The 19319-nt window shown below is 40.4% G+C and overlaps 3 protein-coding genes across 3 annotated transcripts; 1 reads left to right on the plus strand and 2 right to left on the minus strand.

The window, feature by feature from the left end:
• Positions 1-3369: 3369 nt before the first annotated feature.
• On the minus strand, positions 3370-5007 carry LOC136950037 (stonustoxin subunit beta-like). Its single transcript, XM_067244124.1, has 3 exons — positions 5000-5007; positions 4402-4555; positions 3370-4245 (listed from the first exon to the last, which is right to left on the minus strand). The coding sequence occupies exons 1-3, from the start codon at positions 5005-5007 to the stop codon at positions 3829-3831; spliced, it is 579 nt and encodes a 192-aa protein (XP_067100225.1). The 3' UTR covers positions 3370-3828.
• A 2245-nt stretch (positions 5008-7252) lies between these two features.
• LOC136950817 (stonustoxin subunit beta-like) lies at positions 7253-12989 on the minus strand. Its single transcript, XM_067245292.1, has 5 exons — positions 12939-12989; positions 11333-11479; positions 8511-8573; positions 8253-8395; positions 7253-8103 (listed from the first exon to the last, which is right to left on the minus strand). The coding sequence occupies exons 2-5, from the start codon at positions 11373-11375 to the stop codon at positions 7678-7680; spliced, it is 675 nt and encodes a 224-aa protein (XP_067101393.1). The 5' UTR covers positions 11376-11479; positions 12939-12989; the 3' UTR covers positions 7253-7677.
• Positions 12990-14039: 1050 nt separating this feature from the next.
• Positions 14040-15992, plus strand: LOC136950849 (stonustoxin subunit beta-like). The gene is made up of 5 exons (XM_067245332.1): positions 14040-14133; positions 14442-14474; positions 14629-14691; positions 14808-14950; positions 15056-15992. Exons 1-5 carry the CDS (start codon positions 14082-14084, stop codon positions 15482-15484), a joined length of 720 nt encoding a protein of 239 aa, XP_067101433.1. The 5' UTR covers positions 14040-14081; the 3' UTR covers positions 15485-15992.
• The last annotated feature ends 3327 nt before the right edge of the window (positions 15993-19319 follow it).

Raw genomic sequence — 19319 nt, forward strand, 5'->3', positions numbered from 1 at the left:
GATATCAAAACATGCCTAATAAATAAAGGTAGAGTCCCTGGTGGTGTTAAAGATGAGCGGCATAGATCATTTTTCAGATGTGATTCATTGTTTCAACAGCAGATGAGGCTGTGGTCATTTTTTCGAACTTTAACAGGGCTTTACCTTTTCTGGTTGCATACAAAATAACCAAGGTGGGGCCAGTGTTAAATCAAAGGGGCACATTAAAAAACGGAAACAAATTATATTTAAATATTAAAATACTATAATTTAGCTTTACATTAAAATCATCCAAACGTTTATTTTCTACATAAAGAGTTTCAATTGAAACAATGAGGTAGGGCCATCAAAATGTGAAATTAAATACAGTAGGACAATGCTGCAAAAGGTGGGCATGGACCCCGGAAATATATACAGTGCCAGTAAAAAGTTTGGAAACATTTTCCCATGGGAAAAACTCCTGTAGGCCCCCGTGTAGATCCGCCACTGCTCAGGGGTTTTGAATTCACCTCTTTAAAATTGAAATATGAATTTATTTAAAGGGTAAAAAAAATCTGATCGAAAAATTCAAAGTTTAGAAATTCTGGTTGCTCAAATTGCCCACAGGTTGGGAATCGCTGCGTTAGAGGATTGTAGTACCTTAAAATTCCTCTGAGCATCAAAACTGTTGCCTTATAGATGTCATGTGGATTATAGAAGAGGATTCAAGGCATTCAGTTCTTCACTGTCTCAAGAAACTTTGGGCAATAAAACTTCAGAGGATAATGGAATGAGGGCGCATGTGCTGTTAGGAACGGAATGAAAGGGAAAGTGGTCGTACGGTAACTCGTAACATGTCATAAGGATTAGGTCGTATCACCACTCTACTGCCCCACGTGATTGCTCTTTAGTATTGCAGCTACGTACAGAAATATTTGCAATAGAATTGTGCATTTCTATTGCAAATATAAATACATACAAATCGAAATGGAAAGCCCAAAAACTAACATACAGTATATGTTTGCACCGTACTACTGCACGATGATATATGCTCATCGTATTCATTCTTGAGATTAACAGAAATGTTGCTGTTGTATGATGGTCTTAAACAACCGAAACGATAGCATAGCTGTGGTGCAACCCCTAATAACCATGGCCGCGGGAACTAGGTGACAGCACGAACATTTTAAATGATATGACTTGAAAATCCACCACCGCGGCACCGCCCCGCACCATTCAGCCCCCCCCCCCCCCCCCCCTCACCCCTCCCCAGCACCACCCCCCTGATAACATGTTCCCGCGGCTATAATACTGTCCTCCTCTGCCATACATACCTATGAGATGTGTTAAGCTATTGATTTAGCAGGTTGCCTTTGGCATGGTTAGGGTGTTCAGTTACCACTTACAGTCAAAACAGGCACACATAGACACACGTTAGCCTCAGGAACCATTTGACGACTATTCTTAGATGCTGGTTTCCAATGTAGTCTACTCAGCCATACATTAGATTAATGTTGAGACCTGTCACTCATAAGAGTTTTACCGGCAGCATAAGTTACGACGCACAGTAAATCCTGTCTCATGCATATCTGTTGAATATCTTATCATAATATGTCTAGGATATCAACAAAGCATATAAAATACTTCGGAAGTGATAGGATAAGGTGATAATAACACATGTATACAGAATGATGAATGTTACACATGCACTGTAACCAGATATACATTTAGAAGAAAGAATAAAAAAGAAAAGTGCTTGATTTTAAACGTGTAAAAAACACGTAAAAATACAGTGTTTTTATCGATTCAGATTTTATGTTGTGAAAGTACAAATAAGTTGTCTCTGGACCAGAATAAATGAGTAATGGCCAGTTAACTCTCATCATTGAGCGTCACTTCTTTATAATCCTGAGATTACCTCTAAGTGGACCCACACGAGACCCCCATTAGCAGCTCAAGAGTGCAAACTGCCGATCACATCGAAGTTCAAACGTCAAAATGAAGGGATTTTTGACTTTTGTGACCTTTGTGATCTTTTGGGCATATACATTTGCAGATGAATTTGCATTATTTCCCCGTAAGGTAAAGCACTTGTGTGTTTACGTGTGTGTTAACGACACAAGACTCAGACTGTGTTTAAAAGTTTCAAAAGCACTGTAGTTGCTGAGCTAGTTGTTTATGAGTTTTGCTGGCGTTGAGTCTGGCCTGTGTAAGTGTGAATATCTGTGCTTTGATGCTGTAGGTGGCCTACTTCTGTAGCCCGTAAAGCCCTGCAGAGATAAAGCAGTTCAAGGCTGGGGCCCAGCTGTCAAAAAGGAGGAACCTGGCTGACACCCCAGAAACATGCCAGGGGTCTCTCAGATAACAAAGGGAACCACAAGAGCGAGAGGGCACTGGGGCTGGATATTCAGTCCTGCTAAAATTGCACTATTTGAAGGAGCAAGTCAGGCGTAAAGTCCTCGCACCCTGCGGCAAGGATCTGCTGGCCTGGGTATAGTTTACCAAGGATTTACATTACATTTACATTTAGTCATTTAGCCGACGCTCTTATCCAGAGCGACTTACAGTAAGTACAGGGACATTCCCCCTTGGCAAGTAGGGTGAAGTGCCTTGCCCAAGGACACAACGTCATTTGGCAGAGCCAGGAATCGAACTAGCAACCTTCTGATTAGTAGCCCATTCCCTAACTGCTCAGCCATCTGATTTCCTTCTGAGGGAATGTTGATGCTGATTCAATAGGGGTGGGGGGAAAAATCGATTCACATTTGAATCGTCTTTTAGCGATTCACATAGACTAAAAATCGCATTTTCAATCGATTCGTGACCCCAAGAATCAAATCGTTGATGATTCAACGTTCGTTAACGAAGATGAGTGGAGCTTGGGAGCCAAAGCTTGTGGGGTGGACTTTAACATTTACATTTACATTTACATTTAGTCATTTAGCAGACGCTCTTATTCAGAGCGACTTACAGTAAGTACAGGGACATTCCCCCCGAGGCAAGTAGGGTGAAGTGCCTTGCCCAAGGACACAACGTCAGTTGGCATGACCGGGAATCGAACTGGCAACCTTCGGATTACTAGCCCGATTCCCTCACCGCTCAGCCACCTGACTCCCTCCTTAACGGTTGTGTCTGAGGTGTTACATTGTTTTACATTGTTTGTTTGTGACCGGAGCAATCCACAAATAGACAGATACTGTAGCTCAACATTAGTCATGTTAAAACAAGGTCACAGAGCCAACACTAACTCATGTTGAATACTTTTTTTGACAGGGAAGCAGGATCCTTTTGGGTGTGTCAAACCTAGATTCAAGGTTGTGCATTCATAAGCTCCAGTACACCTATAGGTGTAATTAATCACAGACCATGATTTAATATAATAGAAATTCATATTTTATTTCACATGTCCACAGAAAGAATCAAACAAACATTACATACATACAATGGATACAGCAAACAAACAGATAGGAAATGTATATACGTATGTCCATCAAGAGCTTAGAGGCATTTTCCCCACAACATGCAACAAATCATAAATCCCAACTTTTAATTATTTAGGTAGATGCTTTTCTCCAGAGCAACATACATTTTAGTGGGATTTGAACCTGCATTCTCTTGATCTGCAGTATGCATGTAAATACATTTAAATACTCCATCTGGTTGTACTGATGAACCCTCCCTCGGTATGTGCCTTGTTTGAGGAGCCTGTTCCTTTCACTTTCTTTATGTATTCATTTGTCTCAAGTGAGATACATGCCTACAATAACCTTGCTCAGCTTTTCCTGGTCAGTTATTTAAAAAAAAAATATATATATATATATTTACATATCACAATTATAACTCTCTTAAATGTAGGTACCTCAGACGTCATCATTCTGGTTTCTTCACTATGGTGCATGAAGACTGCATCCCTACCCAGAAGCTTGGCAGAATCTTCTCTTTCAGGGGAGTCTGGATACTGTGCAACAGCCTGACCTCTTTCTCTTCTCCCTCAGTCTCAGCACTAACCAGGTAGAAGTTCACGATGGCAGTGGGCTGGTCTATGTAGACCCCCAAAGTGGAACAGCGGGGAACATTGCGAATGTCCTCGCCTTTGCCGTTTAACCACACTTGGTAGCAGGATCCAGACCAACCCAGGCCCCAAGACTCTTCATTCTCCCCCAACCCGCAAGACCCACAGTTGGCCCTCCTCCCTGCTCCTTTGTAGGTGGCTCCGATGACCACCCAGCCTATGTACTCCACCTCCCAGTAGCTCCTCCTGTTCCAGATACCCTCCTTGCTCACCACCTGGAGAAGAAGAGAGAAGAAGATCATATGTGGTTGCTTCCATGTGAATGCGGCAAATATCTAGATCATGTCGGTAGTTTCTTTCCCATGTTGCAGGATCTCAATAGGGTATTTTTAAGGGTTTAATCTAGAGTTGGAACACAAAGGATCAGTTACCTGTGGAGCATGTTCATATCTCTCTGGTCTGTCCAAGACAGGACACACCTCCTCAGTCCTGCGAGTCACCTTGACCCCGCCCTCTGATATCCACAGCATCTTATTGGCTGTTCTGTCATCCAGGGAGAAAGTAATGATTAGTTTGTGAATAGCTCTTTATAAGACATTCATACATTTTGTTTTATTTCCTTGTTTTCAGATAATATTTGTATGTCCTTACACTTCATGAGATCAGCTCTACATGTTGCCACTGGGACATTGGGCTCATAGACAGGGACTGGTTCTGTAAGAGAGAGATAAAGATAGTATTTTTTTATTTTGTAGATACATGAAAGAGCTCTATCACAACAATAAAGTAACAAAAAATGTTTTCTAACTGTTCATTAGAATTTTTTTTTCCTGCTAGCGTTTTTGCATTCTTGTCAGCTTTAGTAGTTTTCCTCACTGTAAAAACAAAAATGAAGTTAAACATAAATACTTTTGGCAGGGCAGTGAGTTACAGTACTGTAGGGTTACCATGTCACAGTTTCAAGTTTTGAAGCCGGGCACAATGGAGACTAGACTTTGACTTTCACTGGGTTCAAAGTTTACGGTTCACAGAGCCATTCTTAGAAGTGCCATGTTCAATAATAGTTTGGTAGAACTTAACAGTGACCACAAAATGCCTGGGCAGAAACCATCCATCACTGTTGCAGGCTGACATAGTTATACAAGCCTAGTGATGATTGGGCTATGGATAGTATGGGTGGACAAATATCTAATTCTACTTAAGCCTCACACACGCTACTGACACAACTACACAAACATACGCTGATTTAATATCTTTACTTTCGTATACCGCAGATGAAGTCATTTATGTCCCAGAGAAGATCAGGCAGGGCACGAAAAGAGATCGGAAGTGTGGCGATGACAAGATGCTTCACAAATCATGGCTCCCTTAGGTTCTGTGAAATCACATTGTTTTATTTATTGTTGTTTTCCTTATTTGATAACTTTGTACAGCACTTTGGTCGGCGTTGGCTGTTTTTAAATGTGCTTTATAAATAAACTGACTTGACTTGACATCCTGTACATCTCCTGGCACGGCTGTGTGAGGTCCAAAAAGGTCCAACAGGACAACTCACCAAGAACCAGACAACTTTAATTACAACGTTGTTTGCATATATTCATCACTGGTGACAAGTGACACCAGTTGCAGTATCTGACATTGAGACTTCTACTCTTCAAAACCACAGAGCTTTCTGCTTGTGTTTATAAGAGATGCAGGTAAACATAATCATTTGTAGGAATCACTTAAACTTTGAAAATCTCTCATTGCATGGTGGCAAATGTAGGTTTGGTGTTGAAGAGGTCGATGTTGGCCCTTGTATTCTTTCAAGACTTTCGAGGTTTTATTTAGATAGAACTTTTTTATTGTCATCCAACAGTACAGCTAAGTGCACATAAGAACGAAATGTTTGAAATGATGTATAAAACAAAAATGTAGTAAAGCATGTAGTTATCTACTTGTTAGTCATGTTTTATAGTTTCGAAACGTGCTCTGAAACTGCGGTCCGTACCTGGCTTCTCGTCCCTTGCATCTCAGATTCAGATGGCTGAGCGGTGAGGGAGTCGGGCTAGTAATCTGAAGGTTGCCAGTTCGATTCCCAGCCGTGCAAAATGACGTTGTGTCCTTGGGCAAGGCACTTCACCCTACTTGCTTTGGGGGGAATGTCCCTGTACTTACTGTAAGTCGCTCTGGATAAGAGCGTCTGCTAAATGACTAAAATGTAAATCTTGAGGCTTCCCTTCCCTTTCTGCATCTCTTGCCTGCAATACAGGACACTCTATATGGTCTCAGAAGGGCGGAGAAGAGAGGGTGCCTGTATGGAAGGAAAAGGAGGTGTTTGAGGTATTTGGGGGTCACTCATGCGGGGGCGGGGGGCGGGGGTGCATAGTGTTGGACATTTACTTTTGAGGCTGAAACCTTTGACATAAACATTCATGGCATGTAAGATTCCGGGAAGTGGTGGTGTCACTAGCTCCAACCTGCACTTCCATGGGAAAACTGAGATTCCCTATATAGATTTCTGCATGTGACATTCAGCAAGCCAGGTCTGAAGGAAACTATAGTACCCCACTTGCTGACAGACTAACACAGTTCAGTTTACCCTGTCAAATACCAGAGAAGCCACCACATGAATATTCTTGTCCAAGACTTCAAGACTACAATATTTCAACCAAAAAACAAGTACTGTAAGAATTTAGCAAGTGGAAAACAATATGCTGATGTGCCAATACGGCACGCTTCTTCCATTTAAAAAAACTCCATGAACGTTTGTAAGCTGTGTAGAAAGCTGATCTCAACGGAAACCTGGGTGAGAGAGATGAAATGAGAGAAAGGTTGGTGAGAAGATGATGGATGAGAGAACAGAGATTCAGCACAGTGTGGAGACACAGAGAGAGGAAGAGTCTCTGCCCCAGACAGCAGCTTTGTCAGCATCCTCACATAAACATTTACATTTAGTCATTTAGCAGACGCTCTTATCCAGAGCGACTTACAGTAAGTACAGGGATATTCCCCCGAGGCAAGTAGGGTGAAGTGCCTTGCCCAAGAATACAACGTCATTTGGCACGGGCGGGAATCGAACTGGCAACCTTCGGATTACTAGCCCGATTCCCTCACCGCTCAGCCACCTGACTCCCTCGTTCAATTTTGTGTTGAATGTGTATACCTTCTTCTTAATAATTTATCATAACATTTTATTTTAAAATTAAGGAAAAAAACATGTCGGTGTAAAGTTCAATCATTTCCTGGTTTTCTGTTTCAGCACAAGCCAAGAAATTCTAGGAAAATATTCATACATGATAATTCATTTATTATATTCATACATATTCAACATGCATCCAAGTCAACTTTCAATTCATTCTTGTTCATCCTTTGCTAGCTTACCCCCTTTACAATACAATAGTCATATAAATACATCATCATAACAATGATAAATAGTAACATTAAGAGTAGTTTGTAATCCATTCTGCACATTTGTAATATCTCTCTAAGAAAAGACAGATGCTATATTACTACATTACATTAAAATTACTAATACAGAAGTTGTCAACTAACATCCGTTTCACTCTAAAATAGCTGCTGTTTCTTAAAACAGAAGGACAGTGAAAGCTTCTGAGTGGGACAGATTCTGAATCCTTTTGTCTGGGTATTAGATGTAATTGGAGTACCTGCATGTAAATCACATTTCTCACATCAAATGTACAGTATTGGAAAACCTTCTGTTAAGATTATGCATCTTTTTTCAGTATCGAGCAGGAGGACTGCGTCCCCACCCACAACCCCGGAAGCATCTTATCTTTGAAGGAACCCTTGACTCTGTGAAGCAGCGTGGCCTCTTTTCGCTCTGCGCTCTCCTCTCCCTCCTTCACTTCCCGCACTGCATAGAAACTAATAATGCCAGCAGGCTGATCTAGGTACACCCCTATGACAGAAGAATGTGGGTTATTTATCTCCACATTAAGGCCTTTGTGCCAGGCATGGTAGCATTTCCCTGCCCAGCCCAAGGCCCAGGACTCCTCATTCTCTCCAAGGCCACTGGGCCCATCTTTGTTCCTCCTCCCTGCTCCTTCATAGGTGGCTCCGACGACCACCCATCCTGCGTACTCCACTTCCCAGTAAGCCCTGAAGCCCATGATGCCCTCCTTGCACAGCACCTGAGAGTGATGGTGAGGGAGGGAGGGAGGGAAGGAGGGAAGGAGGGAAGGAGGGAAGGAGGGAAGGCGGGAAGGAAGAGCATTTGTCCGTGAGTGATTAGCCAATGTTAGTATAGTCATTTTTGGAAGTGGGTCTTTGAAAGACTTACTTGTGGGGCGTGTTCATATCTCTCGGATCTGTCCAGCACCGGACACAAGACGCTATCAGTCATGCGAGACACAGTGGCCCCGCCTTCTGAGATCCAAAGTGTCTTATTGGCAGTGTTGTCATCGAGGGAGAGGTTGATCCAGTCTTTATTTAGAATAAAAACAGATTTTTTTTAAATTATAACATGAAATGTGTTTTTGATAAAAGTGAACAATAGTATGTAGGGTACTGTACATTGAATTACAAAATGTGTTCATACATTTCAGGAGATCTGCTCTGCAGGATGGCTCAGGTGCATTGGAATCATAGACAGGAGTATTTCCTGGAAGATAGAAGATGCAGAAAAATAAACTTTGAGGGTTATTTCTAGATTCTGAACACCCAATTAATGCCACAAAAGGTTTGTGTTTCCCCACAGCAACATGAATATAATTTATCCCATAGATGGAAAGTAAAGAAGTACAAATACTTTGTTACTGTACTATTTACTTTCACTCCTTATATTTCTTACACAAATATATGTACTTTCTACTCCTTACATTTTCAAGCCAGGCTTGTTACTTTAGTTTTAATCTGTATTTGGTGACATTATCTCTTTCTCTCTGACTGCTTGTGTGAAAAAAGGTTTCCCCCAAAAAGTTAGGTCAATTCCTAGATTTGTTTTTCCTTTTTTCCAAAGAGATATTTTCGAAAAAAAAGTTTCTAAAGCTTGAAAAAACTAATTTTAACAAAAGTTTCTAAAGCTTGAAAAAACTAATTTTAACAAAAGTTTCTAAAGCTTGAAAAAACTAATTTTAACAAAAGTTTCTAAAGGTTGAAAAAACACATTTTGACAAAAGTTTCCCAAGGTTGAAAGAAAAAGTTTCCCAAATCTATTTTTTTAAGTGTAAATACATATTTATTTAAAAATATTTTCGAAAAAGAAGTTTACAAAGATTGAGAAAAAATACATTGACAAAAGTTTCGAAAGGTTGAAAAAATATTTTCGAAAAAAATGTTATGGCCATCTCTGATCTAACCTACGTGCAAAGTAATGTCAGATTGGGACAATTCAATTCAAGTTTATTGTCATATGTAGGCTACAGGATACATTAAATTTTTACATTTAGTCATTTAGCAGACGCTCTTATCCAGAGCGATTTACACTAAGTACAGGGACATTCCCCCGAGGCAAGTAGGGTGACGTGCCTTGCCCAAGGACACAACGTCCTTGTTTCCTATCTTTTCCAAAAGAAAAGATAGGAAACAATGAAGAAAGTTACAAGAGCTTCAAACACGCTAATGTGACATTTGCTAGTCAAGTAAAAGGCAGGTATTTCTCATTCTCAGATGAAGTCATCATTCTATGTCAAGCATCATTTATTCATAGACACCAATCTATCACCGACAGATATGCTTTATGAAGCATGTGGTTGGTTCAGGGCAGGTGGTTAGAATTTCCAGGGTACTTCACATACTACAACCCTGTCCACATGCAGTCCGGCACACACTCAAAAAGATAGATCCCAGTCCATCTAACACTATTAAACATGAGAACAAGCTCATCTTACAGGTGTTTAAAACATGGACATGTTTATGAGTTTTTGTTTGGCAAGCAGTGGCACAGATTTCAGTGATGTGGGGTGTCCAATTGGCTTCAAGGACTTCTTGCTATCAGTCCTTTACTTAAGGGAAAGAACCTTGGTCTAGATAATGTGTGTGATAACCAAGTTCTGCTGAGACGGTTGTATCCTCACAGGTTCGTGGAAGGACGTATATAAGCAGTTAATCCCTGTACCCTTGGAAGCCGCAAAAATAAACTAATTATGAGACCATGCCAAGATCATATCGCCTCTTCAAAGAAACAGTTTCCATTTCATGCGCATACAAGTTGTCTCAGTGTTGCAGTGGTGCGTGTGCTACAGATCATCCAAGCACCTTCTACCCCAGATGTTTTTTTAATTTGTCTACTTTATGGTTTGCACATTAACTCTGTATGTGACAGGGATTTCCATAACCATTTAATGTTATAAATGTAATCATTTTGGAGTGTAACTATGTTTGACTGTGTGAGCCTTTTTTAAATGTATTCTGTAGCACTGTGAACACACAGTATCTTAATCAAATGTAAATTATTCTACTTTAAAACAATCAACGGATTGAGACAAAGTAGATACCTAGCTGTGTTCATTCATTTTTGTACCATAATATATCATTCAGTCATCCTTGTCACTGTGCCTGTGGAGAGGCAGCCAGACTAACAAGGCATGAAATTATGGCCAACAGTTTGCACATAGCACAAGGCAATGAAAATAATAGCACCGGCTGGCTGGCACCATACAAAACATCAGAATTGGCCAGCTTTAGACTATTGTTGGCTTGTTAGTAAAGTAGCATTGTGTGGCATTGTAGAATTGTATACTGGGCAGTTAGTTCCATGTTGTTACAATCATGGCTCTTCTGGAGTGTGTGTTCTTCTGTAAACAAAATTGAGGACTCAGAGAGAAGATTTAAGAAGGCAGAGGATTTTGATAATAAAATGGACTATGCTGTCCTTCATAACCACCCTTTATAATACAGTGCATTAATGCCAATCTGTCTACCACTAAATACAGGACATACATGACTCGGTATATCATGAGTAAGGAAGTATGTCAATGGTGTCTGGCTTGGTTCTCACTACCATCATAGTCTATAAATATGGTCCCATCAGTTCCACTACAGAGTTACGGAGGGTACTCAGAAGGCTTTGGGGTGTGCTGAACTGCCTTGTAAAACTCATTGACCCACTGACCAGATATCTGCTTCTATTTGTGCCCAATCATGGGATCGCAGTAAAGAGCAGCACTCTATAGGTCCAATTAAAGGATTGTGTGGTTAAGAAGTTGAATGTTGTTAATAATGTGTATCAATTCTGTGCAACAGTTTCAAGAATGAGACAATTCTTAAAAAATATATAGTCTAACAATGAGTGCCTTCCTCAGTGTGAAAAGAAGAGAATAAAAATGGTGAGGAAAAAAAAGTCTATAAACAAGAAAGTCTGTATCTTTATAGTTCACCCAGATTTATATGGTTTAGTGTATGATGTTAATGGCTCCATACCTGGCTTCACGGTGTCAGGCATGATTTTGGTAGTGGCGGGCATCTTGATGTTTGGCTTGAGTTTGGAGCTCTTCTGGCGGGGTTGTCGCTCGGCTTTGTCGCTTCTCTTTCAGTATTGTTCTCTCAGTGTAGGAGCGCTTATATACCCTTTAAGTGGGGCAGGGATGGGGGTTAAGGAACTCTGATTATGTGCAGGTGCACATGAAATAAAAGTTGACAATGTGTGTGTGTGTGAGGGGGGGGGGCTGCTGAAGGGGCATGGTGTTATTGGAGAGCTGAACCTGAACAGGCTGTCAGACGCTTTTCCTTCAATTCTTGTCGGAGGTCTGACTGTCTGAATGTCTTTGTGTTTACCAAGTACGACAATACGGCTGTTGACACACATTCGCGCACACACTTGTGAACGAGCACATTTGATTCCTTTCGTCTAAGTTTGCTGCATGGGAGAGTGCCCCCAAAGTGCCCCACTTCTTAGTGTGTGTGTTCTAGATGATGTGTGTGGCAGAGTGAACATATGGAGAACAGCACTGTCCCTATTTCTCAGGCATGCGCACCTCAGAAGGAATGATTCCTTGAAGAGTTCAGTGAATTCATGTTTTGGGTGATTCTTGACCTATTTTGCACGTGACAAACAGGTTGTGTTTTGATATTAGATCCATTATAACGAATTAGAACAAGGCTAAGGTGATTGTCAATAAAACATTATTTCATGTTTCCTAATAATGTTTTTAATTTTAATTTAATTTAAATCTCACAAGCTTTGACATGGACATGGGCCAAAAAAAACGCCTATTGCCAAAGGCAGGTCAACAACTTCCGGTAGCGATCGGTTACATTGGTTCTCAAACACTAAATGCTTTTTGTGCCAGTTCGGGTTATCTTCCCAAAATGACAATCAATGATGTACATAGGTGTCTATGTTGCTGCCCTTCAAGCAAAAGGGAAAAGGGGTTCAAATTGTCCGTTTCGAGCTACATCGACGATTATCTAACACACAGTAAAAGTAGTTAGCTTGGCTAGCTCTAGCTATCTAGAATTTGAGCAGTTAGCTACGCTAGTTAGCAAAAAAAAAAAATTATAACTAGTGGAATGTGGAATTACCGGTTATCGGTCGATGAAAAAAAGCCACGCAATCTGAGTGTAGGGTTAATAAGAGAGCAATAGCTAAGGGTTAACTTAACCTGTTCTGGTTACTAAAACTCACGTTTTAACTTCACCGTAAGTGGTCTGGTAGTTACGCAGGTTACCTCTTTTTGCAATATGTGCTTACTGTGGCGCTGAGGGACACTTTGTCTGAACTCTGATCGCTCAAATACATTTTGCTGCGAAAGCGAACTGTTTGGCTTTCGTGGTGTTGTTAATGTGTGATAAGCACAATTTGGAAGCGTTTGCTTCTTGTTAATATTCTTGTATGTGAGTTACTATTTTAAACTACTTGTAAACTGTGCACATTTTAAGCACATAGCCTATTAATCCTCGCATTCACTGATGGCCTAAATACTTGACCTCCATCAGTACGGCAGTTATTTCCTGTCATTAATGCATGTGTCCCAGTTCAGAAGTCGGGCTGACCTTGTGGTTCTAAAGTGTGTTTTGATGTACTTACTCCCGGCTGCTCGCGTAGCGTGTCTCAGTCCTGCGTGAGGCTCCCACCTGTCCAAGGCTGCCCCGTCCTACTTCATATCTCCCTTTCACGCCCTACTTCCACAGAATGTAATCCAGTACAGCACTTGTCAACAAATCTATTTTAAAAGACAGAAGGGAATGAATTGCGGATGACGAATGTTAATATGCCTGCATGACTTTCTGTCCAAGTTCCTTTGAGTCTGCACTTGTTGGACAACAAGGGGCACCTGGCTTTTAAATTATGTGCTGACAGGATTTGTTTGTCAGGTTGAAAGCATTGAATCAGACATGGTGTACAAACTACTCTGTTAGACCAAGGTCACGTTTGCCCATATTCACTGGGGAAAGATGAATGTTTTTTCTACATATGTTTGAAAGGGAATTTGGTTAAAGAATCCCTTTGCGTTTCACTTTCGTAATGAATCTACAGACACTCCATTGTAAAGTGATTTGAAATCATTTGCAGAAGGACTGTGAATACAGTATGCCAGTTGTCCATTTCCCATACATGTTTATATATGAAATGGAAACGAGGAAAGAGGGGAAAATGCAGTTTTCTATTATGTTGCAAAGCAAGAACTTTGATGGCATCGGCTCATATTTTAACATTTCAGATTCTGTACAGTAGTGTCTAGCACAATTCCTATGGAATTGTATAGCACAGTTTCTGTGTATTTATTTTCAAAATGTGTTTTTGCCCACAAGTGAGACATGGCTATTGCTCACACAAGACAACCCATTGGAAGGAAGGAGAGGGAAGGTTACAGTGTTAAATTATTTTATGTTTTGTGTTTCCATGCATGTGAACAACCTCTGGACACATAATGACTCATATAGTTGACAATGTGTTCAGTGCACCACACATTATCTGTAAGTGAATGTGGGTTAGTGGGTCAGTCTCTAAGTCTGTGTTAACGCATCATCACAGGATGGTGTCATCCCCATGGTACTGTCATTGCCACTTCTACCATTCCACATTCTACCCTTGCTCCCTTCCTCATCACCCTTGCTCATTGCCCTATCCCGAGAGTATATAAAGTGATGACCGGGACAGGACAGTCCTTCAGAGCTGACACCAAGCTAGCTACAACTAGACACCCTGGACTCAAGAACCAGCATCAAGATGCCTACTAGATCAAACATCACCAGCAGCATACCTGCATCACACAAACCAAGTAAGGGTTTCTAACTCTTGGACACTTTCTAACTCTTGGAAGATATGTTCTTAATACTAAGCAATTCTGTAGCTACAACTACATCGTTTTATCAATTCAAAACAATGGAACAAGTAATTCTGCTGATGTTAAAGTTATGATAAAAAAATATGTGCATAAATTATTTGAATGTACTGTAAAGTAAATAGCAAAGGATCCCTTAGTGAAATATATCTATATATATATAAACAATTCATGAGTGATTGCAATATGATGTGATCAAATATGGAATATCGATACATCTCATCACTCAAGTTCTTGTTTTCTAGTGACTAAGTCAAAGTCGGTGCCTGTTCCCAAAGGTGAGATATTCCTGATCATATACTGTATGTCCCTGCAATCTGTACATATAACAAGAGTCTTTAAGATTTGCATATTTTCATATAGCAGCTGAATTACATCATTATCTTCTTGTTGGCACATTTTAAAGAGCTTTCCCATTTTCTTACTTTTCAGAGATTGTCCCTGTCTATGACCCTAACGCCCCAGAGCCCACAAACAGAACCGACCTTCTGAAATGTATTTATAAAGATACTGCATTCATCATTCACCTTCTTTTTGTATCCTCCATCCTTCGAAATTCCACCTTGGGTTTCTTTGCCTGTCTCACCATCGTATTTATCAATGTCCTTCAGATTGGATCAACCTCTCCCTTGATGAAAAGACAGCCAATAAGGCGCTTTGGATCTCAGAGAGCGGGGCCAAGGTGTCTCGCATGACTGATGAGGTCTTGTGCCCGGTGCTGGACAGACCCGAGAGATATGAAGACTCTCCACAGGTGGGCTGCTTAAAATAGTGCTAACAAAGTCTCAATAAACACGGTTTAAAAATAGAGGATCAGTTTTAAAGTCTCTAACAAAAATAGTGTCACTTTTTCTTTAAGGTGCTCTGCAAGGAGGGAATCTTGGAATTCCGGGGCTACTGGGAAGTGGAGTACACTGGGTGGGTGGTCGTCGGAGTCACGTCCGAAAGAGCAGCAAGGCGCAGCAGGGATGGGCTCTGTGGCCTTGGGGAGAATGAGGAGTCCTGGGGCCTCACCTGGGTTGGCTCCCACTATCAGCTGTGGTTCAAAGGGATAAACAAAGAAATCCGCAATGTTCCCCAGTCCTTAACCATTGGGGTCTATCTGGACCAGCCGGCCGGACTCGTCTGCTTCTACTGCGTAAACGAAGTGATGGAAGGAGAGGAAGGCACAGGAAGGAAGGAAGTCAAGCTGCTGGGGAGGGAGAAGTTCTCCCTCAAGGAGAACATGCTGCCTGGTTTCTGGGTCGGACCAAACTCATCTTGCACAATAGTGAAGAGAAAGGAGTAAAAAAAAAACTGAAAAAATGTGCTTGTTGTTTTGTTTAATGGTAAGATCGGAAATAAATATTTAGATATTGTATATTTCAGTAGCGTGGTTGAACGTGATAAAAGCAGACAGCTTTTGAAGGAAACTCTAGCTAAGGTTGAGTGACACTGTTACTCAGTAAACATTTGTAATGGTACAGAAAAGTTTTTATTTAGTTGATGTAGACTTATTGAATTAGACATGTATGTTACAATTAATGTTTATGTTATATGTTATATAATATAATTTTTTATTCAGTTAGCGATTACTTTTTGTGACCAGGGGCACTGGGAAGTTTTGGGTCCCTTGGGAAGATCAGTCATTGGTTCAATGGTAGCACTTACCATCCGGGCAGTGTGGGTCCTCTTCCCAAAAGGGGCCCCTTATATGAAATTTATATTTTTTGTATGGTTTGAATAATGTCTAATGTAAAACACATAGAAATGTTTAATGTGATGGATTTACTAAATAAAATATATTATTTACTCAATGTTTTCCAATACTTGTGTAAATGTTGTGAGCCGTCTCTTGGACTATTGATTATTTGAGTTATAGATGGAAAAATTGTCCTTTTTATCTATACTCTCTGAATATAGGTTAACAGTGAGCAATGGTACTGGCCATAGCTGGCCTTCATGGCAGACATTACCTTGATGTATTCATTACATTTGATGTAAATCTTTGCTAACTAGAACATACTCTAACTTGTGATAGATTACATGAAAGATACTTTTACTGATACTTTAAAGTCTTGATTATAGTACTGCGTAATAAAATGATTAGTGAATCACCCTAATCTCTCAAGTTCCCATTCTGTTCCATAATAAGTCTGGACTTCATATTGCCTTGCAAGTTCCAGAAGTTTGTGGTCTTTCCTAGACGGTTCAACTCTGAGTTTGCCTGCCCTCTCTTGCAATATGAAGACGTACATCATTGGGCTAGCGGTAAATACTTGGTAACTACTTTGGTAGTTATTGTCTCCCTCTACTGGAAGTCGCTTTGGATAAAAGCGTCTGCTAAAATGAATAAATGTACTGGTCTTTCTCATCAGTTACAGAAGTGTTGGGAGTTGCCGTACAGTGAACTCCTACAACAGACCGATAGAAGACTGAATATTCTCAGAGTTTGTCTGCCTTTTGGTTGAACTTTGATCTCAGCAAACTATTGGAGTAAGACAGACTTTGGGTGGTACTTGTCTGTTCAGGTAGATTTACGAGGAGAACTGTGCAAGAGGATTTTGAGCTTTTTTCAGCCTTAGACTAACACATAATTGCAACGTGTACTAAAAAGTGTCTTGAAAAACTCTTGAATTGCCTAACTTCATAAACTGAGAGTTCAGTTTATTTTTGCAATCCGATACAGTAGATAGAAGTTATAATAAGGGAAACTGTCTCTTTAAAAACCACATACTGCTACTTTGCTGTATGTGGTCATCACCCACCAGATGGTGCCATGTGATCAGAAAAAACTGAGTTCACACACAACATTTTCCTTGCCCTGTGACTCTAGCAATAAACAAATAATCACTCAACTTTTTACTTTGTAGGAATATGATCTGATATTTGTCAAGACTGTCATTACCAATTAACAAGTAGAATCAGGGTAATTTTTTTTTAAACAAGTAATTTTTTAATTTAAATGTCATACTTGATAACCATGTAGATCAATGTATGGAGAAAAAAAATAACTTTCATATACAGTGTACATACTGTGTGTTACAAAATACCATACTTATAATTTACAGTCTAAATACAAAAGGAAGTAGGCTGTTAAAGACCAAAAGGACAGTACACAAAACACAGTCACAGCACTCTATTGTAAATCATAGCAAGATATCTTACGGCAGTGCTTGGTAATCAGAACACTGTCAATGGGGAAACGGTGTCAGGTGATACTTTCTCTAACTAGGGTTCATTCTTATTCTGTCTCCCCTTTGCTAAATGCATAGGTAAGTCTAGAGTTGCATTTAAAATAGGAGGTCTTACATTCCTAGAGATAATTACGGGTTTCAGGATGTAAGTATCTAACTGGAAGTGATAGTGTTTTAAGGTTGAGATTATTAATCTGTGAAATATTATTGAAGTGAATTGATAATGGATTTAGTCAGGCCCGTAAAGATTACCCCCGCAGCCCCCGCACCGCGGGGGGGCCTCGCAGGGATGGGGGGCCTCGCGTGGCAGCCCCCCGTTGTTTTAAATTTTTTATCCAATTTGAATTACATGGGATGTCTTATTGTCTTGTCTGTGTTTCCAGAGGTGATATAAAAAAAAGGAAAGCATATTTAATTGTGCTTTCTTTGTTAGCTAGGTAAGTGACATGACGAAGTAGGTCAGATGGTCACACAGACCGGCGAGCCCGCTGCAAATAGGTAGCTAACTGTAGCGTAGCGTAGGAAAAATGAAACGCACATTTAAAAGCGGTGCCCAAAAGCGGCATTCAAAACAGAAAATTTCTGAATTAAATGCCAAACTTACCAAAATTACAAATTTCTTTTTCGACCAGCTGGTGAAGGATGCACTCATCTGCCAGACGAGACAGGTATTGTACTGTTTGCTATAGCTAACATTACTGTACCACGTAGCTAACGTTAGCCTATACTTTGACAGCTGTACTGCTCTGTGTCTGTGTTGTGCTTCTTAGCGTTAACAGAGCCTCCTTTCCAAGAGCCAGGAAAATTAGCCTTGCTCCTTTATTGACTTCCTATCAAGCTGACAAAATTGAAATGGAGTGAAACTACAAAAAAAAGTAGAAAAAGTGCTTAATTATAAAATATATTACATAACTAAGATTTTTAGCAAACATGATTACGTATGCGACAGTACTGCGATTGCGTTTGACTATTTAAACATACAAAAAACATAATCAAAGTTACAATAAGTCATTGTATTTCAGTTATATGCATATTATGATCGTGTAAAACGTACAGTCATTGCTTTCTACAAGATTCACACGACAAAAAAGGCTCAGGCTTATTCTGCTGGGGGGCCTCATGTGTTTCCGTTACGGGCCTGGGTTTAGTAATCGACACTACACTATAGCAGGTCATGGTGTCATGTTATTAATACTCTGCTTATGGATTGTTGACCCTTAGGTCTTCAAGCAAGGAATCCTGATTCAAGTTTGTGTTTGGTACTGTCTTGTAAAATATATAATATTTTCTTTTGTGCTGGTCCAGTTAGGTTACTACTGGTAGATATGTAAAATCATACAGTACATTTCCTATTCCTGATCGCATAGCTGCAATCATCTTTTTTGTTTTGTTAAATCCATTATGTAACTTCCAATCGCCTTCCTCCTCAGACCAGGTGTTCCGAATTGTTTCACAAAATAAGTCAACACGGACCGAGTGCTGAGAAAATTATTGGGGGCGATGCTTCTCATAATGTACTGTATTTTATAATACAAATTGCTGCTTTAACATCAGCTGAATATCGAGAGTGAGCCCTTTCCATCAAACAGTTGTTGAAGGCTATACACACCCCTTTCCTTGTTTCTTATTCCTCGCACTCTGTCTCCAGCTACCATACCTCTTCCAAACATGTCTAAGACTCCCCATGCAAGCATATCCCTCGGTGGGCTGTGAATAAGAGGCTCCTCGCTTTCACAGATTTACACTCGCAGACATCAGCAGGGGACGTGTCCCCATGGCGACGCTCGCTGTCAAACCGCTAAGATTCTGTGAGCTGAGAAGGTGCTGACGAGCAGTAATGAAGACCTTCCCCAGACCTGCATTTATACCACGAGATGTCAGAACTATTATGTAACTGTGCTGCTGTCCGGCCAGTTGACCGTTATAGTGTTTCGTTGATGTGCCTTA

This window comes from Osmerus mordax, chromosome 10 (genome assembly GCF_038355195.1).
Source record: "Osmerus mordax isolate fOsmMor3 chromosome 10, fOsmMor3.pri, whole genome shotgun sequence".
Classification (NCBI taxonomy): domain Eukaryota; kingdom Metazoa; phylum Chordata; class Actinopteri; order Osmeriformes; family Osmeridae; genus Osmerus; species Osmerus mordax.